We start from the raw sequence: 25,625 nt of genomic DNA, 5'->3' as shown, positions 1-25,625 counted from the left end.
CTGGAAAAGCTCCATGCAAGTGTAAATATTGATAGAATGGGCAAGATTTTCCAGGACACAGAGTGGGGTACAGATGGGAGGGACAGGCCCCCAAAGGTGCAGGTGTTTTATGGTGCCCTGATGTGCAGGTGGACACGGGAACTTCATGGCTGCTCTAAGCACTGAGGTCTTGACTTAAAAACAGCTAAGATAGTTCAGGGTTGAAGCGAACACCTCCTGTCCACAGAACATGGCTGGTTCTCTGTTAAATTTCTGCTTTCCAGGCCACAATGTGGCCCCTCCCTGGTAGATAAACTGCCCATGGATTAGAGTCACGAGAAATCTTTTAGGCCACAAAGATACCTTTTAAGCTATTTATTGTGTCAGGAAATTAACAGTGACCTTTCAGGAGCTGAAGGAATTAATCCACATCTAACTCTGATTTGAACTCAATCCCAGGGCCTGCCCCTCATGGCTATAACTGACAGAGTTTTAGAAGAACAGTGGTGGAATGGGGTGGAAGGTGATAAGGAGTTTCGAGAAGGAGGGTACATACGTATACCAATGGCTGATTCGTGTTGATATATGGCAGAAATCAGCACAATATTGTAAAGCAAATATCCTCCAATTTAAAAATTAATTAAAATAAAAATAAAAGAACAGTGATGTACAACTGCCTGCTTCTCCCCTTCCTAGTGCTTAAAGATGAACTCACCAGGCAATTCTCCTGGAAAGCATTTGACTTTGGGTCGGGGAAGGCACATGCATTGCTGTGTTTAGAGGTCTGGGGAAGCCAAGTCTATGTAACCATGAGTGTGTATTTGAAGAATTTATTTTTTCTCCAGTCCATGAGAATGGTTAAGTTTCTAGTTGGTAGTAAAAGTGATTTTTATTCCTCAGTTGGACTCCAGCAGTGCGTGTTTGCCTGTGGGGTGGTGTTGAGAGTTCTCAGGCAGAGGATGAGTCAGGACAAAAGGTCACTCTTTCTCCTGAAATTAGTCTGATGGGCAGAGACCAGCGCCTGGGAGCTGATCCCTCCCGACAGCTGTTCCTCAAGAGTGCGTAACTGTGGAATCCACTCATTCATTCATTCATTCTGTAAACCCGGACTTCAGAATTGGTCTTCACTTTGCTGTTGTTTTGCTGTTTAGTTGCCCACTTGTGTCCAACTCTTTGAGACCCCATGGACAGCAGCACATCAGGCTTCTCTGTCCTTCACCATCTCCCAGAGCTTGCTCAAACTCATGTCCATTGAGTCAGTGATGCCATCAAACCATCTCATCCTCTGTTGTCCCCTTCTCCTCACGCCTTCAATCTTTCCCAGCATGAGGGTCTTTTCCAATGAATCGGCTATTCATATCAGGTGGCCAAAGTATTGGAGCATCTGTACTTCCAATGAATATTCAGGGTTGATTTCCTTTAGGATTGACTGTTTTGATCTCCTTGCTGTCCAAGGGAATCTCAAGAGTCTTCTCCAACACCACAGTTCAAAAGCATCAATACTTCAGTGCTCAGCCTTCTTTATGGTCCAGCTCTCACATCCATACATGACTACTGGAAAAACCATAGCTTTGACTGTATGGACCTTTGTCAGCAAAGTAATGTCTGTTTTTTAATATGCTGTCTAGGTTCGTCTCTGCCCAAATCCGAGTCCTGGATTAGTGCTCACCCATTGGCTATTGCAGAGTCAGGCTTGTTCCTATGACTCTCTAAGTATCCTCTTTGAAAAGAGAGGCACTTCCCAGTGCAGAGAGCACCATGCTGAGGCTTCTCCTCCTTGCTCCTTGGGTTTAACTCCCAGAAGTGAAGCATCAACCATTTTACTGGGTGGGACTGGATATTAGGAGCCACCAGAGCACTGAGCCGCAGGGAATTCCTGCACATATTGGGATTGCAAGACATCAACCTTGTTTTCTGGGTGCATAGTTTCAGGACACTCATTTCCCATTTGTTTTTCAGATAGGAGCATGTGGCTATATTGAAAAATTGGTTCAAAATAGTTGCTGGTTGATCCAGGCATTCAGCCTGGCCTGTACAGTCAAGGGCTACAAAATGCGTGAGTATGAAAAGCAGATTTGGGGATGGGGGCACAGAGAAGGGAGGGCAGAGGTAGTGTTCTAATTTAAATACCTGGGCCAAAGTCCCTGAAGGAAGCAGATGAAGGGACGCCCAACTCAGTGTCTTCAAGGAGCTGTGGGCTGGTGCTGCCAGGCTATCTGTGGCCAGGACACCCCCACCCTCAAGATAATCTTTGGTCTTTGACAAATGTCCCATTCCCCTCCCCAAGCAGTTCTTTAGCAACTCCCTGAACTTCCTGTGTTTCTGATGGGAAGGGTCACAGATACCCACGCACACCTGTGGCTGCCTCAGTGGGCATCTTGGTCAGCAGAGGAGCTCTACCTGCAGACCCCCACTCCGAAGCTCAGAGAAACCCCACCGGGTGGACAGCTGGGAGGAGTAACGGTGTCTGCAGTTAGACTCCCTCCCTGCTGGATACGGGACTCCCATACCTACCCTGTGCCTCTTGCGTCAGAACCCTGGACAGCACCACTGTCCTCTGTTCTCCATGGGGCCTGGAACCTGGCGCTCCCCCATCCCCACCCCCGCCCTGCCCTGCCTTCTGGTAGGAAGATGAAGAAGGTGCTAGAGCTTATTCTGATTTGGGGCCAGGCATGCTGTTGGCACCTCTTCTTCCAGTAGGCTGTAGCTGCTCTGCTGGCTGCCCTGTGAAGGGCCCATTCCCAGAACACGTCTTGTTTGTGCCGAGATTCCCTCTGGTGTTGGGACATACAGATTCAATTTCTCCCTGACCTTTCCTCCTGAGCCCTAGAGTATCCAGAGCTCACTTGTGGTCAGCCTTATGAACTGGTGCTGTTACCGGACTTGAAGTTTGTGCCCTTGACTGCAGATAAATCCACTCACAGGGACTCAATGCTTCGGAAGTTTGCTCATTTGTCTGTGTGATATTATCATGGAGCTTATAAAATAACAGTGAAAATGGGTGTTCATTTTAATTTTTTTCTTTTTCTTTTCCCCTCCCCCAGCTGATGATGACTCCTCATGTAAACTGCCCAGTGGGGAGGCGGGAATCATTTGGGACAGCATATGCTTTGCCTTCCTGCTGCTGCAGAGAAGAGTGTTCATGAGTTACTATTTCCTGCACGTGGTGGCGGATATAAAAGCCTCGCAGATCCTGGCATCCAGGTGGGTCAGGCTGTGGAATCAGGGATTTCTCCTAAGAAACCTGCCGGGAAGTGACATTGCACCCGGCCTACTGTCTGAGCTTGCTTGTAGAACCAAGAAATTCAGACACATTCCTTCCAGGAAAAGTGATCCAAGGCTTTAAGATCTAGAACAGAAGAGTAAAGAGGAAGACTCTGGAGGGAGTTACACCTTACCAGGACTGGGATACTCTCAAAGTTCAAAGACAGACTGGACATTGAGCCCCTCTGTCCAGACCTCAGTCCTGGAGGAGCTCCTTAGGGCCTCCTGAGTCAGAACAGAAGCAGAGACCATGTTGGTCCAGAGTCTAGTGCATCTTCCCCCATCTCGGCCGCCTCCATTTTAAGGAGAAACTCCTGAAGATAGAGAAAAACATCCTCACCTGTTACCTTTCAGAGTGTAGCTGGAGAAGCCTCTTTCCCCAAGAGAGGCTGGAGGCTGTGTGAGTCTGTCCACGGGGATGGGGCTTCTAGATGGGACTTGGGACCCCCAGTCCCAGCCCAGAGACTCCGGGCAGCAGCACGTCCCTCCCCCGGCAAATGTTTTCTCTCCCTTAGTAACCGTTGTCAGGGAAAGTGGCCAATACCGATAAAAATGCTCATTCATTCCGTTTCTGGCTTTCTTTTAGAGGGGCTGAGCTTTTCCAGGCCACCATTGTGAAGGCTGTGAAGGCCAGAATCGAGGAGGAGAAAAAGTCCATGGACCAGCTGAAGAGGCAGTAAGGACGCTTCCCTTTCATTTGGGGTTCTCCTGATCCTGTCCCACCAGCTCCTGGCTCCCAGGGAGCCCCAAGCCCTGAGGAAGCCGTTTGTGGTGACCTTCACACATGCCCAGGTGTCTGCTCCGTGTCGACTGACATGGAAATTGTCCAAAGGAGGATGCAGGGGAGTGGGAGCAAGGGGAGGAGCTGCCATGGGCAAGACCAGCGTCAGGTTCTATTTTGGATGCTTCTTCTGGAGCCCCCAGCAGGTCTCTGAACTCTCTGAATTCCAGTTTTCTGTTTTAGATTAGGGCTCGGTTCTGCCTGATCCTGGTAAATATTAAACAAGCTAGTGGCTGAGACAGGGTCGTTCCCAGTGACTCGAACTCAGAGAGAAGTCCATCGTGTCTGTGGGTGAAGCGAATGAACATGGGTTCTTACTTCAGAAGGATCTTTAGAGATAATACGGTCCAGTCTGGGGAGAAGCTGCTGACGCATGTAGTAGATGACTTAAAACCCACAGCTAACCAGAGGTGGCACTAAAAATACACCCACATTTCCATGTCCAGCTCTTAGCCTCCTGTCCCACCACGCCATCCTGGAGAACTCAAGTAATGGACTAACTCCACCCAGGAGATCTGAGAAGTCTTTTTTTTTTTTTTTTAAATTAGCCCACTGAAAATAATTATTTTCTTGGAGTGAAATCTCTAGCAGTAAGTGGAACTTTTGTGGAAGACTAGTGCCTCACATGTTTGGGGCCAGGTTTAAGAGCTGATGGCCATAGAATTCAAAACCTAGCCACTTTCTCCAGGAAAATGGAGAGATTCTGTCAGCCCACCAGGAAAGTTCCCTGAGTTTCTAAGACTAGTTCATTCCATCCTGACCTCATCTCCCAGCTTCTTTCCCTGTGCAAAAAATATTTGTCAGTATGAATCACACTATCCCATGGCATGGTTATTTTCATAATCAAAGATATGAGTTATATAAAATATATATAATGAAAATACAAGATGGTATAGCTACTGCTATTGTTGTTTCTAGCTATCTAAGTCAGCTCTAGAGAAATAGCAAATTTGAACCCACATGTAGTATGTGTTCCTAATTTCCCATAAGTGAGACCTCTTAGTATAATTTACATCACTGGATTTTTCCATTTCCTTAAATGAGAAGTCAGAATAAAAAAAAGAATGAAGGCAATGATCATTGCTAAAGACAAACAAATAAAGAAAATATTATTTAAGTTGCCCAAAGCAGAAATGTCACTTAAATTAGTTTTAAAACTTGGGCCATACATTTAGAATTTTAAGAAACCAAGAAATGAAATGTTTTAGGACTTCCTTGGTGGTCCAGCAGACTTCCACTGCAGGACAGGGCAGAGTTTTGATCCGTGCTCTGGGAATTAAGATCCCACATGCTGCACAGCATGGCCAAAAAATTTTTAATTAAAAAAAAGTTAAAAATGATATCTTTCAAGAGGGCATATGTGGGAGACGCAGCTCAACACTGAAGTTTCTGACTAGACTTCCTGAATAAGCAGACAAAGAGCTCCAACACAGCATTTTCCCAGATCCAATAAGAGATTAGATGTGACACACAGAAGAGTCTTGGGGTCTGATAGAACGCTCGAGAATGTTTGAGTAGCAACTTGCTATTTACAAAACAGTTCTTAAATTTATACGTCTTTTCACTCGATCTTCTCAACTATATGAGGTAGGCAATATATTTTTTTTAAAGAATGCAAAACCTGGGAGAATATAAGAAACAAGGAGACACTTGTTGCTAACAAGCAGCCATCCGCAAGTCCCAACTGTTGCCACTCCACCCACGATTTTGGCTGTGTGCGTAAAAGTGTAAAGGTAGCCGGGTGTAGGCTGTGTGCATAAGTGTGTAGGTAACTGTGGGTGTGTTCTTGGCATTGCTGCTGCTATTTTGTTGTTCAGGATGGACCGCATCAAGGCCAGGCAACAGAAATACAAAAAGGGTAAGGAGAGGATGCTGAGCTTGACCCAGGAGTCGGGGGAAGGCCAAGATCTCCAAAAACTTTCTGAAGAGGATGACGAGAGTATGTTGAAATCTTTCCTTCTTCACTCAGTACCTTGATGTTGAGTAAAAACATGATATAGGGTAGGGCTGTGAAATAACATTACTATTCATTCTAGTTTTATATTCCAATTGAGGGTGGAATGTGTTTGTTTCAGAAAGTACATATTTAACAAATCCATGACTTTATGAATAGCACCATATTTAGCAAGATGACTTTAATATAAACTAGCTTCCATTTCACAGACATGTGCCTCTGAAGAAAATAGGATGAGTTGGCTTCATTTGTTTCTTTAGGGAAGATATTTAGATATGTAGTCTACTGTTGTCTTTGATTTCTATAAATTTTATACAAAAATTAAATACATAGGCCCCTGAATAACAGTAGTTAAAATATTCAATTATGGTCTGTTCCAATGAAACTTGAGATGAAATACATATTTATTGTATCTAATTATAGATTTGTTATATCCAGTTAAGTTTAAAAGTTCTTAAAGATGCTTTCATGCTTTTCTATTTGAAGGGAATGGAGAAATAATACATGGTATTCTTCCAGTGCATAGTATCTATTTATCAACAGTAAATTGATATTTTTCCAACCATGCATTAAAATGATCACAAGAGATATTTCTGGTTATTGGAATGTACATATTTTAGCAAGTTATTTGCCACTAAATTTTTCTGTAATATCTGGGTGGTGCTTCTTTTTGTTAATTCTATGGAAAATTCAATGTGGGATGCATTTTTGACAGATAATCCTTTTCTTATACTTTTTATATGCCCTCAATCACTAAAAAGAAAGTGAAGACGTGGCATTCTGCTAATAGAATACTGAATATTTACCTTGTGGAATTGACTGCTGAACCACGTAAACGTTTAGTCAGTAGGATTTCTTTTCCTGACCTCGGGTGTACTTTTGCAATATGTCTTAATTTTGCCAATTGAGTTGTTAAAGCGTGGTTTTCAAAGTTTGTTTTCTCACTTCCTGAGAATTAATATTTGGACATATTTTATTTTAGGAGAAGCAGACAAACAGAAAACCAAGGGCAAAAAAAAGCAGTGGTGGCGGCCTTGGGTTGATCATGCTTCCAGTAGGTTTTTCTCGATCCTCTTACGATTTCATCGATTCTAACCCTTATATCCTTGACCAGAATTCAGGCGTCCCCATGACCTGTGTGTTTCATGCATGGTTTGGTGCTTGTGACTTGATAGGAGGGGCAGAGGGGAGAAACACTGTGATCTCTGTGGGTCTCTGAGCCTGACAGATGGAATCTTCCAGAGCAGTCAGCCGACTACCATGTGGCTCATGTATTCCTGAGCACCACCCATGGGCTCAGAGAGGGAAGAGGGGTTGATGGCTTTGTTATCGGATTCTGAGGTCCAGAGCTCTGCTGAGGTGTGTTTGTTCCTTGGCTGAAAACCCTTATTGAAAATGCTTTTCAGCTCCTCCTGGAACTCTGAATTTAAAGAAAACCACTGTATTTGGAATGTCCCTGACCCTCTTTGAAAAGCACTGGGTGTGAATGTTAAGGAGCCCCCACCCCCGCCCCGCCCCCTCACATGCACTGCTCTGCCATTCCAAGAGCATTGATTCCATTTTTATGTAAGGGTAGTTGGCAATTTATTAAGCACAAAGATGGGGATACTTTAATACTTTCTCACCCTGCCTCAGTTTCAAAAAAACTCTAAAACTACCCTCCAAATCCAATACCTGGTGTGTGGGTGGTCTCAGAGTCACCAGAGCTGAGACAAGACCCTTCAGAACAAAGTCAGATGTTGGTTTTGGAAAAGCAGAGCTCGATAGCCACTCAGAGTTGGTGTGTTTCACTCTATCACAGAAAAAAAAAAATGAATGAGTAATTGCAAAATGCAGCGGCTATGCCTGCTCCGCTTAGCGAAGGATGTAGCACTTACTCTTGGCAATGGCATTCTAATGGGATGATCCATTTCAGTCTGGCCCACTTTGAATTTGTTAGAATATTGAATAATTATTCATTATCTTGCAGATTACTTGTAATGTCTTCAGACTTTTATGTCTTGTATTGTGTCTTGATAACTGCAGCTTATGTAATCAGACAAGTGGATATCACAAGGTCCCTAATGTCAACAGGATGGTGTTCCGAATCAGTAGGAAATCAGTCAGAATCCTTTCCCTCACCTAATTCTTACCATCATTTAGATCTGGCTTTGGCCTTTCACCCAAGAAACAATTTCCTAAAATCAGCAAGCCAATTTCAGGAAGCGATATTCAAAATTTGCTCCATATACCTGGATGTAATAAAATGTAATCTCAAATACTGAATGTAGCATTATGGTATGAAAAAATCCATGAGTTCTAAAGAGTTCTAAAGATTCAAGCTGGAATTCTGTGTGACCCACTGTCTGCTGGTGTGCCAGTCATGCCAACAGTCTCCTGTGCGGACACTGTGTGCCAACTTCTATCAAGTCACAAGTAAACTGTGCTGATCTTTCTGTTTTTAAAGGGCCCTTTGCTAGTTTAGAGAGACCTATCCATTTCAAAATGGTGTCATACTGATGTTTTGTCCTTTAACCTGGGGGTATATGCCCACTGTGGTCATCATGAGTCTTTCCTTTGCTCGTGTAAACATTGCATTTTGGAAGGAATTGGATATGGTCTTCAATCACCACCTGATGAGTTGGTTATCCTTGAAAGAACTTCCTCTGAATGTTGTTGACTTTAGAGTTTCTGATTCATTTCACCCTCATTATATCAAGTTCTTGAAGGCTGGGATTACACTACCTGTGCCTCGTTATAAAATTTCCAGTGCAATGATGCCGGGGTGTGTGTCATTCATAGTTTGGAATCAGATATTTCTTTTTACAAGCTGGGGAAGAAAGGAAAGGAATTGATGTGTGGCTTATTTTGTAGACAATGACGAGTTCCAAAACCTATCTTTAGATTTGGAAGCACTTTATTGAAAGCCCATTTTCCGATCTCTTGAGTCATTGGGCTTTTAAATATGTCTTAGAGGTGCCAAGTGTAAGAAGAAGTGTCTTTGAAATACCCTTTACAAACTTATTGATGATACAATAATGTTGCTGTGTTGTTCACATTATTGGTGAGCATCTGCACTCTTAACATGTTCTGTAGGTGACATCCTCCCAGTTCCATGTCTATGTGCACACAGACCATCGCATCATTGCTGTTCAATGATACCTTCCATGCTAGTGAGACGCACTTGTTTCCACATCAGTTCTGTACAGCAGAATCAGTGACAAGCCTCACTTTGTCAGGTATCTGAAATACAGGACCAAGTCCCTGGTGTTACAGGTGGGATTTTAAAAGCAAGCTGTCAGCATCAGTGTCCGTGGTACATACACGGACCCAGGCTGGAGGCAGGACCCCTATCAGAGCTCACAAACATAAATATAAGAGCTTTTCTACTTATTATTAGCAGATAGAACTTCAGGAAATATTATCTATTTCTGAGTTTCATTTCAATAACAATTTATAAAGGAATAGGAGACTTTTAAAACATTTTCTTCCATTTTTAATGTGTTAATGGCACATGTCACATACAAATTGGCAGCATCTTTCAAACAATAAAAATCAATGTAGGACTGCTCGTGATGAAAACTGACTTCAGTGGCCACGTGAACAAAAGTTCTCGAAGGTATGATTGAATACAGTTGAAGCTGTCATTGATTTTAGAGCCAATAATGAGGGTAAAATGTTCAGTCCTGAAAATCTCGGTGTTTACCAAATGACCACGTGACGTCAAGTCCGTGTGACTTTCCAGTAAATCTCTGAGCTTATCTGAAGCATTACTTTCATGGTCTCCATCTCGGTCCAATGTAATGCTGTGATTTTGGTTCGTTCTTGCTTATTCTTACCTTATGTTGAATTGCATTTATTTCCTCAGGCCTGGGACCAGTCCTCTGGGCCTGGTTCCTTCTTCAAAATAAACAACAAATTACAGTGCTTCTGTTCAAGGATATAAGGCCCAATTCATTCATTCTGCATCTTCATGGATGAAGGTTTCAGATATGTCTGAAAACATGGGCAAAATTACTCACTATCATGTTTAGTGATAGCAACTAATTTTCAACAAGCCAAGGTTTCCTGTGACCTTACAATGAATAAGTCCAGAAGATACCTAAAGACATTACATGATGTCATCTAAAAGACACCTCAGCATTTGAAAATTCTAATATAACTTGGAAATACGCATATGTTTTCCTGCAGTGACAGTACAGTTCTTACAGCATCAGAAATGCACATGCTGGGTCTCTTTTCTCTGATAAAATAGTTATCAAACTGATAAAGATTCCATTCTCAAACTTCTTGAGCTCTCTGAACATTTCAGCTCTCTAGACTGCCTCTGTGCTTAAGACACAATATGTCTTTGCAAGGAAAATGCCAGGCAAGGACCATCCATACGGTTTGTGCTCTGTGTCCTGTGGTCAGTACAGTTCTCCTCAAATTTCAGTAAGCAACTGGGGGGCTCCTTCTTGACCAGAAGCCTAACAGTGCTAAACCGTATGGATCATGTCCACCTGGCTCCTTCTGTCCTAGCCTATGAGTAGAAACAGCCAGAGTGTGGTGGTGGTGTTTTTGTGATTGTGCTTTTTTTTCTTTTCTTTTCTTTTTTTATGTTATTTGCCCATTTCCTCCTCATGATAATGTGTGATTAAAAAAAAAAAACAACTCTTTTTCAAATGTCTTGTGGCCTGTGTTATAGCCTGTGTCTGCACAGTATAAAGTGAAGCAGAAGGTGGTGACACGTGACTCCTGGTTCCGAATCATCCGGATTAGCTTTGCCATAGCAATTTATACCCATTCAGACAACGCTGAAGCTTCTGCTTCACTTTGACCTTGTCTGAGGTCCCAAAGTGCTGAACTGTGACATGATGATAGTTTTCAGTCCTCTGGGCCATCTTGGTAACAGAACTGGTTGCTGCAGGCTTGATCTGGTGCATCTGTGTACAATTTCCTGTGAAGAAGGAAGAAAATGCCAGATGAACCCAGCAGTGGCCAGGTCCCCTCCATGGCCTGGACGAGGCCTGGTGCTCCACAGACCATGTAGCTCAGCCCAGAGTGAGGTCTCCTCATCTCCTGTGTCCTCCTCCCCACCGATACCTTTGCGGGACAATTTATATGTCTTTGGGGGGCATTTCATAAATACACCCCAAATTGCCTCATATTTCTTCCAAGAAATAAGTACATATTTTGTTTTACTTAGTGGTCAGGAGTGGAGATTACTATTTGTTTGAAACGGATAGTGAAGAGGAGGAAGAGGAAGAATTAAAAAAGGAAGATGAAGAGCCCCCCCGGAGGTCAGCTTTCCAGGTAACTATGGGGATAAGGACATCACAGCCTTGGTTGGTTGAAGAGGTTTTCTTTCTGACAGACCTTGACCACAGGCCTTGACTTCCTCTGCCGTGTTCATGCATGGTAGCTCCCAGAGGTTCTAGTTCACATCTGAAGTCGTGTGGTTCTAACTGTCCTGTCCTGCTGCTTGCTGTCAGCATTGCAGTTGTTACTGCCAGAATTCCTGCAAGGGTAATGGTCCAGCCAGCTGTTCATTTGCATAAAAAAATTTCTAATGCCCTAAACAAAATTAAAGCTGCCCTGGGTGTACTTCGTTTCAAGCTTTGGATCACTTGAGTGGACTTCTAGTTGCATAGGTGAAATAGCTGACCATGAAAATAAAATCCTCGCTTTGATTTGAAAACAGTCATTTCGAATTTTGAAAATCAGTTCCCTTGGTACTTCTAAAGATTTTAGACTGTATTGAAATCATAAAAACCTCCAGCCCAGTTTTAATGTTCTCAGCTTAACTGCCTCTCTTTTTCAGAACCTGCCGTATCGTTCTTGGTGACATGAGTCACCAGCCTAGTAGCATGTATCCAGCAATTGTATCGTCAGTGTTTGTTAAAGACGTGGGTTTGTCAGTAGAGTTATATACGGGATGAAAACTCGGTAGATTTTCGTTACAAGGGAGCGGACATAGGACTGTTCTTTCCCCATTGTTAGACTACAAGGCACACAGGTGGACATCCGGCCAGTCTCATGATGTGTTCACGAGGCCAGTGTCCACTTGCTGGCCAGGTCTTCCCAAGCTGGCAGCTTACCTCCGCCCTGTCTTCCTAGTGAAAGTGAAGAACTAAATTGTTCGTGGGGACACTTTGCTCTAATGATGCTCTGTCACTTGCCCCATTGCTGCCCCCGTGTGTTTCTTGATGACAGTGTGTGCATGTGTGCAGCTGGGTTGCTCAACACTAATGACTTGTTTATTTTTATTTCGAGTTTCCTTCTAATCCTCACTCATCAGGCAGCAGAGGAGAGAGCGGGTCGTCTTCACCATTTTTACAGATTACATGAATGATAAATCATTTTCTTTATTCCTAACCTACAAGCAGGGCACGTTTTATTCCACATTCAGCGATGAGCATGTTTTAACCCAGTCGGTATAACTGTAGAGCCAAACTCATACTGATGTCTTATATTAAGTGATCGGTTTTTGTTTTTTTTTCTACTAATTACTCTTGCTTTGTCCTTCTTTGTAGAGAGCTATTGGGAAGTTTGCATCAGCCATTTTAGCCTTGCCAAAGTCTATCATTAAACTTCCCAAAACTATTCTTCAGTATTTAATCAGAGCTGCAAAGGTATTTGACATTTTACTGGTGTGTGGTGTGTGGCCCTCCGCTCCGTAGACCTTTAGATGGGCAGACCCCCGCTGCCCACATCTGCGTTTTCCCTGTTCTATACATCTTACGATGAAGGAATGAGAAGAATTTAAAATATTGGGCAGACTTTTCCAAAAATCGTTCTGAGAAGCCAAATTCCTTATTATGGTGATTCTTGTTTTTCAATCGGCATCAGAGCTGATTAAAAAATAGAAAGAGAAAATGCAGATACAAATCTTCTTGTAGTTCTGCCTAAGTCACGTCTCATGTTAAAAGGGTCACGTCTGGTTGCATGCATCAGATATGATGTGTCAAAACATGACCATTTTCTCAGAAAGCTGGTAAAATTACAAACAGGAAAAAACGACTCGTTTTGCTCCGTCTCCTTTCAGGCTACCTGCTAAGCCTCCATCTTCCTAAATTGGACTCTTCTGGCATCTTCTGCCCGAGTTCAGTGTCTCTCCTCACTGGCCAAGCTGCTGTGGATGGTCCACCCAGCCTCCATGGTCCACATCATCAGAAACACTACTGAATGAACTGCTACAGTTATTTGTTAATTCACCCAACACACAACACAAAGTATCTAACTACCTCTGCTGTGGTCATTTCATTATTGGAAATCATAAATAGTGACTCACTACTCTTGTGCTTTGTAGAAAGCCGCTTCTCCTGCTTTAAATTGGAGCATACACTTACACTAGTAAAATGCTCCACAAGGATGTGGCTAGCGAGGGAAACCATTGCTTCTCACGTTTCACTTGGGGGTCTTATTTAAATGCAGGTTGTTTTAATTCATCAGGTCCAGAGAGACCTGAAATTCTAGATTTTTCTCAAGCTCTCAGGTGAAGCCTAGAAGTCTCTCTGCCTAGCGTAGCAGGGTCTAGACCCCTGGGCTTCTTCCTTTTTAAAATACCAGAATTCTGAGTTCTAGTTTAATATTCCCTGTTGCTACTTCCTTTGGGTTTCTTTTCTTTTCCCCTTTTATGACTGCCTTATGTGTCTTTCCATTCACGTTTAAGAATTTATATGAAAGATTACAATGTGGTTATCCCTCATCTTAGTTTAAGAAATATCTTCTTACCAACAACATAAGGTTCTGGATCACAACTGGATTAAAAAACATTTTAGAAAACTTAACCAACTTCAGTTAAAGGTCTCCACTTCAACAAAGTCCTCTCCTGTTTCAAAAAGCAAATGCTTTTTGCGTAAAAAGCTTTCAGTAAAAGGAATCCCATTTCCCTAACATTTAAGATGAAATCAGTGAGGGTGGACTCTGAGACGAAGTTGGGTACAGGCTAGTGGCAGCAGCAGACGGAGAAGTCGATGTCATCTACGCACATTTTCGTGTGTTTTTCTACCCAAGATTAGTTCTTCATGTGTCTGTTCTCCAGAGATACCCGTGACACTGGGTGGTAGTTACCACTGAGACTTCAGAATTGAGACATTTCAGAAAGAAGCTTAATTTGGTGTCTTAACTCAGTAAGAATCAGGATGCTTCCTCTTCCTCCTTCATCATCAACTTTTCCCAGAAATAGTTGGTCTGATCCTCGGTCCAGTGTTCCTGGAGCTATAAAATATTTGTACTTCAGAACATGGACATGAAAATCATTTTCCTACAAATGAGGACTTGTCCTAAGATCCTCCCCTTCCCTCCTTTCTTCAAACACTCATCTCAGCGAGGAAACACCAGCAGGATCAATCATTGAAGGACCACATGTAGAACCAGGAACACCGTTTTAATGAGGCATCATTTGTGCGGCCAGAGCCCTTTCTACAAGATACCTTCAATACTGTCCTAAACCCTCCCCTGTTCTGTCCTCCCCTCTCTCGTCTCCCAGGGGTTTCATTTTTCTTCAGAGCAAAAGAGTGTGCACCTAGTACACTCAGAAATCCTGAATCACTTTCTTATTTTCCACTTTGGCATTTTTGCATTATCCAAAAGCAATATTGTAATAACACCATTTTAAGGAAATGTCACAGTATGTATTTCTTATGCCTGACAATTTCTTTCATTTAGCAGTTCAGATTCTTTTAAAGAATCAGTGTTTTGCTGAAGCAAGTTTGCCTATCAACGACCTAAACCTCAGAGATATTCTTAATAGAATCTCCAGTTAACATACTCAATAAACGTCAACCATAAATTCCTTTTTCTGGTGCTTCTTCTTCAAATTGCAATCACTTTTACTTTTCAAAATATATTTCTGGCATAAACTAGGATAACTTTTTTGCCTCCTGGGTTTATTATTTAGAAACAATACAGATCTTGTATGTGTGTGAATTGCCCATAAGATTCAGATTTCTACCTGTGAGGAAATGCTCTGTAACCTAGTAACCCACGACCTTTACATTTCCATGGATGGGAAAGTTGAACCCCTCTTTACTTCTACAATGCCAGTGGTTTGTTTACACTGGGTTTTTCAAGGATTTCAGAAATCTGAAAGTAATATAGAATAAAATCAAAGTGTTGGGGTTTACAAGAGCCCCTGTTCCTTTATCTTCATTATAGAAACCCAGCTTCCCTGAGACCAGGTGTGTTCGTGGGTGCACGTTGAGCATGCTTCCCGGCTTCATGGTTGTGGATGGCTGACTTTGCATTTCAGGGTTTTCTTTCTGTTCCTTCTGCATGACTTGGGACACTGTTGGTGGGCGGGATATTCAAAATTGCTCTGTTGTGATTATTGGTTGTCATGTATTAATGCAACTATTTTCAGCTCTTGAACAAATGACAGAAGGCAACCTAAAGCTCCCCTGTTCTCCTTCCATCCCATTCTGGAATAACCTCTTAACCTTCACAGCACATTATCTTTCCTCTCCAAATACTGATCAATCTACAAAGCTCTTTCTCAAGTTGTTGGTAATAGTTGTTACTCACAAGAGAGAGTAACAAACATGCAAAAGTAATTTCCCAAAGTAAATGAACAAAAGATGTTTCGGTCTTGACTGAAACTTTATTTGTGTCAGGAGAAAATGAATGACACTTAGCCAGGCTTCTAGCTATGCTTAGTGTGTGTCACACGAGGGAATCAGGAGCTAAGTGTCAGAGATGTAGTAGGATGGGGGGATGGGGGAGAAGTAGGTGTTCGTGGTTCCAGAGGATCTCATGATTGCCTGATACTGAACAAAATACATGCCTACAACATCTATTTTCACATTTTATTTCATGGCCAGTGAGCACTGGTCAGCTCAGTATATTACGAGATGTGAGAAAGGGAGGTTTAATTCATGTTGAGACAAAAAATATGTATATTTCTGAAAGTCAGGAAACTTGGTGTTGGTCCCTTTTTCTTTAATTCAATTTATTAAAAATTCAGAAAATAATGAAACTTTCTCCCTTCAGTTTGTTTATCAAGCCTGGATTACTGACCCTAAAACAGCACTCCGACAGAGGCGCAAAGAGAAAAAAAGATCTGCAAGAGAAGAACAGAAAAGAAGAAGAAAAGAATCTGGGGAGGGTGAGTGATGGAGAGGGCTGCAGCTGACAGGCAGCGGACAGGGAACAAGCTTGGGTGGAATGAAATTTTTAATGTCTAAAGAGCACAAAGACTTTTACTTGCCCTTAATTTCTCAGGTCTTGGAATAAATTAAAACATGAATTCAAGTTGAGGTATATTTTATAAAATGGATAGAGAGATAGAAGCAAAATAAACCCAAAGAAAGTAGTAGCAAAATAATCATTTTTAGGTGGATATTAAGTCATCGAAAAGAAATAGAAGACGACCTGACCTTTAAGTGAAAAGCTGTTCTTGGAAAATAAGAAAGATGAACCTTTAGAAATTTGATCAAGAAAAAAAAAGGGAAAGCACACTTAAAGAGCAGTCAGGGACCAAAACTGGAACATACCTACCAGTGCTGTTTTCAACACTATCAATTCATTTAAAAATATATGATAGAAACATGTTTCTAAGGGGGAGAAAATGATAACAAACACACCAAAACGAAGTTAAAAAGCAAGTGGGGAGCTCAGGAAAAATGTTTTCATTATATATCAGGCTAAAGATCAGTGTTCTGGCTATATTAATTACTTCTGAGAGTCAGCAAAAGAAAAATTCAGCCCAGTGAATGAATGGGTATGAAAAGTAATTCAAGATCAGAAAACAGAAGCAGCCAAAAGGAGCTCAGTTTCACTAAGTAGCTCAATATGAGAAATGCAAACTAAATATTTTGACATTCTGTTTTTTTAATCGATTGGATTAGCAAGAATGTAAACATAGCTCTGTTTGGAGCTAGAGGAGGCATACTCGTCTGTGGTATTGTAAAGCAGCGCCTCCACTTTGGAGAGCAGATGTCAATCTGAAAATTTAAGTGTGCCTCTCCCACCAGAGATCCATCCCACCTCCAGGTGTGTGGCTTCACATGAGCCAATATTTGCACATAAGCACAAGCACATGTGGGCTTCCCTGGTAGCTCAGCTGGTAAAGAATCCACTTGCAATGCAGGAGACCTGGGTTCGATCCCTGGGTTGGGAAGATCCCCTGGAGAAGGGAACGGCTACCCACTCCAGTACTCTTGCCCAGAGAACTCCATGGACAGTGGACCCTGGTGCGCTACAGTCCCTGGGGTCACAAAGAGTTGGACACAACTGAACGACTTTCACTTTTTTCATGTTCACAAGCACATGTGTCTAAGAATATTCATCAAACATTATTATCACTAACAAAAATTTGGAAATATCCTAAATGCCCACATAAAGAAGAACCAAGTAAATTGTGTGACCAGTATATTATGGCATACTATTTAGTAGTTTAAAAAGCAAAATGAGTTACTTTGAACTGATATGGAGAACAATTCCTGACATACTGTTAAGTGAAAAGCATTTGTTGCAAACTGGCATGCACATTATGAAACCACTTACGAAATGAAGGAAACCAAAGTGCCTCCAGACAATGTTTTTCTTTTTTAATGGATGCATGTAATCGTGTATAAATGCACAAGGAAAAGATTGGGAAGAAAACTTAGCCAGTTAATTGCTGTGGTGACTTCTGGCAGAAGAGGTGGGGAGGCTGAGAGTAAGGGGTAGGATTAAAGAAACCTTCAGGCTTGTTATATTTTAATTCTTTACAAAGGAAATGTGTATATTGATTCTTTATGAAATTAAAAATGTATTCAAACAAGAAAAGAAAAGGAAAACATAACTTCTAATGGAGCTCTAATTGCAAAGCCATTCTCTTTTTTGACCATTCTGCTCCCTGCTACCTCCTGTAGCTTTCATTTTATTTTACTTGATTGGTTTAAAAAGGCAAAATTAAGACACTGAGGATGTAGCAAGTCAAGCAGTAAGGAAGCAGATGCAGTATAGCCTGGAAAGCTACCCGAAAGCACCAAATCTTTGCAGGGGTTGTATTCTCTTCAACCCCTTTCTCGGGTATACATACCTGTGGGCAGGTACTGTTTCCTTTGATTCAAAAATGAGTCCATGCTACACAGATTCTCCTGTACATTCATTAGCAATATATCATGAACACTTCTTCAATTAAGTATTTATAAAACTATATCATCCTTTTTTAATAGCTGAAAAATATTCTGTAATATGGATATGCATAATTTATCCAACTCCTCCATCACTAATGGATATAAGGTTTGCTTCCAAATTTTTGCCACAATAAATAACACTATCATGGATTTCCTCACACAAAAATTCATATGTAGTCATGTGTGTGTATGTGTTTAAATGCATGGCAAAAGCAGGATGAACACATACTTCCCCCAAAATAGATGATCAGAAGTGGAATTTCTGGGTTAAAGTGGGTGCTTTTTATTGTTTTACTTTAATAAATATCTTCCCAAGAGGTTTTAGGAATTTAAACTCCTCTGTATGAGGCATAGGAATGTCTATTTCCCTGGAGCCTTGTCCTATGGGCTGTTACTACTCTTTTTATCATGTCTTTCTCAAGGATGACAAACGACTTTCATTTTCATTTGAATTTTCCTAACTAATAAGGTTGAGTATTTTTTTTTTCATATTTTCTTGGTTTTGTGGGGGAGGTGTTCCTTGATGGCTCAGATGGTAAAGAATCTGCCTGCAATGCAGGAGACTTGAGTTCAATCCCTGGGACAGGAAGATCCCCTGGAGAAGGAAATGGCAACCCACTCCAGTATTCTTGCCTGGAGAATTCCATGGACTAATGGAACTAATAAGGTTGAACATTTTTATTTCATATTTTCTTGGTAAATATTAAAATGAAAAAAAAGTAAATATAAAAGTAAATAAATTTTACTTTTCAAATCCAAGATTTAAACATTTTTATCACATTTCATAATATTCTATTGGATTGTCTTTATTAATCTAGGAGATATTTATGTTAGGAATATTATGCTTTTTTATGTGTTGCAAGTATCTCTTTTTCCAACCCAGTGCTTATCTTTTAGTTCATGGTGTATGTTTTCTAAGCAATGTTTAATTTTTTTCTGATGTCAAGTAGGTCTGGTTTCTTCTTTTTTTTTTTTGGTCTGGTTTCTTTTTGCAATTTCTGTATTTTCATCTTGCTTAAGAAAGTCTTCCCCCCAGATGTTATGCATATGTTTTCTTGTATTTCCTCTTATTTACCTTTTGAATTTGTATTATCCTTTGAGGTAGAGATCTATTATGCTAAGCTTGTTTGGTAAATGAATCTTTCTTTTTTTATTAATTTAAATGCTCCTTTTGACAGTGTTAATCTCCCATTTACTCTTAGGTATGTTTCTGGGCTCTGTATTTTGATCCTCAAGGTGTTCAAAATTACAACTTCATAGTATATAACAGCAGTCAGCACACTTTTTCTATAAAGGGCTGGATAGTAAATATGATAAGCTTTGCACTGTAAATTCCTGCTGCAACTCAACCTGCCTTCTTGGAGCAGATTCGGATGGTACGTCCCCAAGTGGGCATGGCCATGTTCCACCAAAATTTTGAATTTTATGTAATTTTCATATACATAAAATATTCTTCTTCTTCAGACTTTGTTTGACTATTGAAAATATAAAAACCACTCTCAACTCACAGGCCATTAAACAACAGGAAGCGGGAAAGATTTGGCCAAACAATTTGGTTTACCATCCCCAACTCCATGATAGTCATTCCGAAGTCAGGTGAGGAGAATCTGAAAGCTCAGAATTCTGACAACTCTTCCCTCGGAGCTCTTCAAATAGGCGGAACTTCCCAGATTTCATTATAAAATTCCTCTCAGTCCAGAAGTGTAACATAGGCATTAATTTACCTTGAAAGGATGTAACTCATGTTCCTTGAACACTCTTGGCAGGTCCTGTGGAGTGGGAAGACCGGGAGGATGAGCCAGTCAAAAAGAAGTCTGATGGACCAGGTAACAAAGTGAAGACGCCCATCAGCAGGGGAGGTAGGGGTGGGGGCTTGGAGTGGGAGGATGTTTCCTGCCCAGATGGTGTGTGAGGAAGGCTGCCTGGAAACAGTGAATTAAATAGTGTTTCTGGACTGTGACTCAATCATCAGCATCCCTTGAAATCGCATCTCTAGTGAAATTGCAAAGAGACTGAAAATCAGACCTACCTTTGCATTGTGGGATGAGATGTCGGATTTGAGTCCATGTGTAAAGTCCTTTACCCAAATGCCTATGAAAGGGAGTTGGGAACAAATTATAAATGTCCGAGGGAAACCATCAGTTGCTGCTGCTGCTGCTAAGTCACTTCAGTCGTGTCCGACTCTGTGTGACCCCATAGACGGCAGCCCACCAGGCTCCCCCGTCCCTGGGATTCTCCAGGCAAGAACACTGGAGTGGGTTGCCATTTCCTTCTCCAATACGTGAAAGTGATAAGTGAAAGTGAAGTCGCTCAGTCGTCTCCAACTCTTCGCGACCCCATGGACTGCAGCCCACCTGGCTCCTCCCTCCATGGGATTTTCCAGGCAAGAGTGCTGGAGTGCGGTGCCATGGCCTTCTCCGAAACCATCAGCATGGAGGCACAAAAAAATATTGGCATTTAGAAGGCATGGAAAAGGAGTGAAGTGAGAGGTAGTTTCGATCCCTGGGTGGGGAAGATCCCCTGGAGGAGGAAATGGCAACCCACTCCAGTATTCTTGCCTGGAAAATCCCATGGACAGAGGAGCCTACAGGCTACAGTCCACAGGGTTGCCCAGAGTCGTGCCCGACTGAAGCGACTGAGCATGCATGAGAGGTAAGTACGCTGGGAAATGAGCAGCCTCCAGGGCTTGGGCTGACTCCTCCTTTTAGGGAAGAAACCTGAATCCCAGCGCATTTGCTCAGGACTCCACACAGTCAGGGATAGAGCTCACATCTTCTGAGCCCCAGCCCAGGCCCAGTGCCACGTGGGCTTCACAGAACCCGAGACTGGGGGGAAGATTTCTCCATCAGGGAAAAAAAAAAAAGAGGAGAAACAAAAGCCTCTGAACACAGTGAACCCACATGCCTCTCTGGCCCCACAGACACATGGCTTCCTCTCCCCTGGGGCTGGCAGTCCTGGGTGCACCACTTACCCACAGGCAAGGTGTTCAGGCTCTTTCATGCTGGAAAAAATACATCCATGGATGCCATCTGTTGACACAAAACGAGACTTCCCAAAGGCTCTCCAAGCCCTCGGAGGCACCGTCCTTGAAGCAGGCCTCCATGTCCAGACAATCGACTTGCTGTCTGTGGGGCAACACCCTGTTATTCCTGCAAACCTTTTCCTGGTAGCAGTGCCCCATGCTTCGAGTAGCTCGTCCACTTCACCATAAGCTTTACACACATTAGTTTGTTCAACACCCTCAAAACCCTCTTCCCCACTTGACAGAGAAAAACCCAAGGCAGAAAAAAACTAGCCAACTTTCCCAAATCTACACAACCACTTGGGGGTAGAGATGAGCACTGGAGGTGAGCTAGTCACATACAGCTCCCTACACGGGTCCCAGTCACAGCCGAGAGGAGGGAGGTGGCCCAGGGTCAGTGGGCATCTCAGGGCTCCTATGGTTTGGAAAGGACTGACCACTCAGGCAAAATTTTATAGTTAGCACAGCTTGGTGTCATTAAATACATATGAGAAAGATGATTCAGGGGTTTGGATAGAGTCTTAGTGTGTGGACTGAATTCTGTACAAAATACCTTTGAAAGGTGTTCAACTACAATTCAGCTGCAGTGGGAAACATCAGAGTCTTACTGAACCAACAGAACCAACAGAATAAGAAAAGCATTAATGGAACCAATTTCTTGGATAGATATAGACTGTTTCTGGCCAGTAGCAAATACCCTTGAGTGCAGACTGTACTTCTAATCAGACCTCGTATCTCTATATGGACCTGTTTCGACTGAAGCTTTGACCAAAGGTTAACAATTCTATCTGAGTTTGGTTTGGGAGCTGCCACTGCAGGTATGGAAAACCCTGCCCACCACTTCCATGCCTGTGCCCACCCTCCCCCACCACGGCCCTGTCTCTCCATGTCGGGGTCAAGGACAAAACCAGACAGGGCTGTCTTTGGTAAAACACCACTGCTTCACACACAGCACCACGACTGAGGGCATGATGTCCCTTTAAATCAGGTTCTCTTCTTCCTCCTAGACAACATCATCAAGAGGATCTTTAATATTTTGAAGTTCACCTGGGTCCTGTTTCTGGCAACCGTGGACAGTTTCACAACGTGGCTCAACTCCATCTCCAGGGAGCACATCGACATCTCCACCGTCCTGAGGATCGAGCGCTGCATGCTCACCAGAGAGATCAAGAAGGTAACCCTGCTCGTGACCCTGCTTCACTTCTGCCCGAGTCACAAAGGTTCTGAAAGCCAGGGTCCAGACCTCCATGGAAGCTCAGACAAAATTCTTCCTCTCCAGTCTTTGCATAACCCCTCTGGCTTTTTGGTGTATTTCAGTCTGTTCCATGCTCAGAATGAAAATATGCATAGTCCGCGTGCACGCACACACACACACACCCTCACCCTCACAGTCCTGGGATCTCGGCCAGCATGTTCACTCTGTCCCCTCTCATTACCACGGTTCCCAGCTGCACTGGCTCTGTTGTGTCTCATAAAGGATCATGTGCTTTAGTCTGGGAAGTTTGACCTGAAATTTCTCACAGGGAAAATAAGGAATATACACATCTGGAGGCTCAGATGGTAAAGGACCTGCCTGCAATGCAGGAGACCCACGTTCAATCCCTGGGTCCAGAAGATCCCTTGGCGAAGGGAATGGCAACCCACTCCAATATTCTTGCCTGGGAAATCCCACGGACAGAAGAGCCTGACGGGCTACAGTCCATGGGGTGGCAAAGAGTTGGACATGACTGAGCGACTGAGACAAAACATAGCCATAGATGGTTTATAGATTACATTTGAAAAAAAATAGTTCACAGCTGGAAAGGTTACTCTCACTTGGCAAAATTATCTACATAATTATTACAATATTATCTACAAAATTATCTACATTATTATCTACATAATAAAAAGAAAGGATTTCTTTTTAATTTTTTAATTTTATTTTTTGAGATGTGGGTGGCATATACCATTTTATTCATTTCAAGCTTACAACATAATAACTTAGTATTTATGTGTATTGTAAAATGATAACCACAGTAGATCTAGTTAACCTCCCTCACTGCACCTGTTATAAATTTTTTTTCTTGTGAAGAAGACTTTGAAGATCTTTTCTCTTAATAACTTTTCAATACACAATACAGTATCATTAACTCTAGTCACCATTGCATTCCCATGATTTATTTATTTCATAACTGCAAGTTTGTACATTTGACCATCTTCAGCCTTAAACTAGGAGGGGTTTCCTGTTCAGCATGACCCAGTAACATCCAGCACCATTAATTCAGTGAGTTGACATCAATCCTCAGCTTGACTAACTTGGCTTTTCATCCTGCTGGAGGTGTGTGTGATGGCGGAGGGTTGTCCACGCTGAGGAACACTGATGTCTGCCCAGGGCTGTGACAGTATCTCCCTCTCCGCAGGGCAACGTCCCAACCCGGGAGAGCATCCACATGTACTACCAGAACCACATCATGAACCTGTCCAGGGAGTCAGGACTGGACACCATCGACGACCATGCTGGCACTGCTGCAGGCATACAGAGCGCCCACAGGATGGACAGCTTGGATTCCCACGACAGCATCTCCAGGTACATCCCGTGCTCCGCAGTGGTGCTGCTTTCCGCAGGGATGACAGAGGTGAGAGATGATGGGAGAGGTGCAGGCTGATCAGAACCTGCTGCTCAGGGCTGTCTCCGTGGGCATGGCCTAGCAGAGCACTGCTGCCCCTGGTCCGAGCAGAGAGAAGCAGATATTAGTAATAAATCATTAGAAAGACCCACATGACTGCCAGGCCCAGGACTGGGATTTCCAAGCTGGAGTTAAAGTCAGATGCGCCTCCTGACACAAAATGAGTAATTGTATCAAGAACTGCATCTTCAATGCCTTTAAAATGCTGTTCCACAAAGTTTCTTCTATTCTAGAGTCTTTTGCCACCTGTTGCTCTCCATCTTCTTCTTTCAGAAATTTTACTTTATGATTCGGAATCGTAAAAATTTGAGAAGTGGTTCTGTGGGCCCCACCTTCCGAGTTGTGTGGTCACACCCCTGCTTCACACAGGCCCCTGCACTGACCCTTCCCCGGGGCTGCAATGTGTGTGGGTTTCCTCACTTCCTTAACAGACTCCTTGAGATGTACTGTTATCATCCCCAATTGACAGGGACATGAACTTCTTATGAAAGATCACACATAATTACACATTTTTTCCCGTAGAACTTCAGGCGTTTCCCAGGCTTCCTGAATATTATGCATGAGCCTGGCTTAAGAATAGTGGCTCCAGAACCAAACTCTGAACCCAGTGACTCAAACGGAAGATTAGAAAGTGAACTGAAAATCGGCTGTTCATAAAATAAACATACATGGTTCCTGTATTAGTAACTTTCAGCCGTGTAACAACTGATAATATGGTCAGTTAAGAAAGTGACTAAATATTGTAAACCACAACTTTAGAAGGGAGAAGAAGAAAAAGAAAACAAAGACTGGCTAAAATAAAATCAAGTAACTGCCTTTAAATCTGATCCAAGTTAACAAATCTGCACCCATAGTCAAAAGCTGTGAGGTGGGGGATATTAAAATTCATTGGTTGCCTTTTAACAAAGACTGTCAAAATATTCCAACATTTTTAAATGGTCAATCCATCGATAAATTTATTAATAGAAAACCAATACCTTTACAATTATTTTTAATGTCCTTTTACTCATTATTTGTAACGTAAAGAAAAGGGAGACACCGTATAGGTCATTTATGCCCTTAGTAACTGAGTGAACATATTTGCCCTCTTCTTAAAGGCCAAGGAAAACTTCCACTTTTTTTTTGTTTAGGAACCTTTCAAATCTCCAAACATTTGTGTGTCTGCAATAGAGTCCATGAGAAGTCACACTGATTTCTGACGAGGCAGTGGTCTTCTCTGGGAGGGACCCCAGTGTGGACATTTGCCGTCACCACACAGGTGCCCTGGGGCAGGTAGCGTCACTCCCAACAGGGACATGGGGACCCACATGCTCTATGTAGCCCAGCCCCTTAAGGACCCAGCTTGCAAGGAGTTGTCCCACCTGCCCCATCTCACCCACTTTTCCCTTCAGCAGACAGTAGAGGGGGTTGGGGTAGGAACCTAACTAATGTGCTTATCTTCCTTTTGACTTATTGGAACAGTCACGATTTCCTTCAAATCCAGATGTAAAAAAATGGTTGTTTTATGAAATCAGATATCTGCTACCTTCCCATAAAATAAATTGAAGTTCCTTCAGGAAACATTGGTGACATTCCAAGGAACATTCCTAGATACATTCAGAGTGTTTATTATTTGGAATGTGTGCTCTGTGCCCCTGGGGCGGCTCCAAGTGACCTGAGGACATCAATTAGATTTGTCACCTGTTTTTGTAAAGCTCCTGCTCTTCCCTCTCAGTTTTAAAACTGTCCTGGCTTGGACGACAAGTTAATCCACTGCAAATAACCCAGTAGTGTGGGGTCTGAGGGCAGGCTGCATGGTGGCAGAAATCACCCAAGAATTAACAAGGTAAAGAGGACTTTGTGGTCAGAGCACTGATTCTGCACAGAAAATCGGGCA

The 25,625-nt window shown here is 42.5% G+C and overlaps 1 protein-coding gene across 6 annotated transcripts in view; it reads left to right on the top strand.

Moving 5' to 3' along the window:
- Positions 1-25,625, top strand: part of PIEZO2 (piezo type mechanosensitive ion channel component 2) — a 240,735-nt gene that overhangs the window by 191,535 nt on the left and 23,575 nt on the right. For all 6 annotated transcript variants that reach the window (XR_006265021.1, XM_043444481.1, XM_043444480.1 and 3 more), the window contains 10 exons: positions 1,939-2,035; positions 3,024-3,183; positions 3,830-3,919; positions 5,842-5,963; positions 6,961-7,032; positions 11,146-11,252; positions 15,930-16,044; positions 19,828-19,887; positions 22,091-22,257; positions 23,483-23,649. Coding sequence is in view for 5 of the 6 variants with exons in the window: in XM_043444481.1 (XP_043300416.1) it covers positions 1,939-2,035; positions 3,024-3,183; positions 3,830-3,919; positions 5,842-5,963; positions 6,961-7,032; positions 11,146-11,252; positions 15,930-16,044; positions 19,828-19,887; positions 22,091-22,257; positions 23,483-23,649 (1,157 nt within the window). In the remaining variant the exon portion in view is untranslated. The remainder of the gene's footprint in view (positions 1-1,938; positions 2,036-3,023; positions 3,184-3,829; positions 3,920-5,841; positions 5,964-6,960; positions 7,033-11,145; positions 11,253-15,929; positions 16,045-19,827; positions 19,888-22,090; positions 22,258-23,482; positions 23,650-25,625) is intronic.

This window comes from Cervus canadensis, chromosome 23 (genome assembly GCF_019320065.1).
Source record: "Cervus canadensis isolate Bull #8, Minnesota chromosome 23, ASM1932006v1, whole genome shotgun sequence".
Classification (NCBI taxonomy): Eukaryota; Metazoa; Chordata; class Mammalia; order Artiodactyla; family Cervidae; genus Cervus; species Cervus canadensis.
The sequence above is the reverse complement of the archived record's forward strand: the minus strand, read 5'-3'. Positions and strand labels throughout refer to the sequence as shown.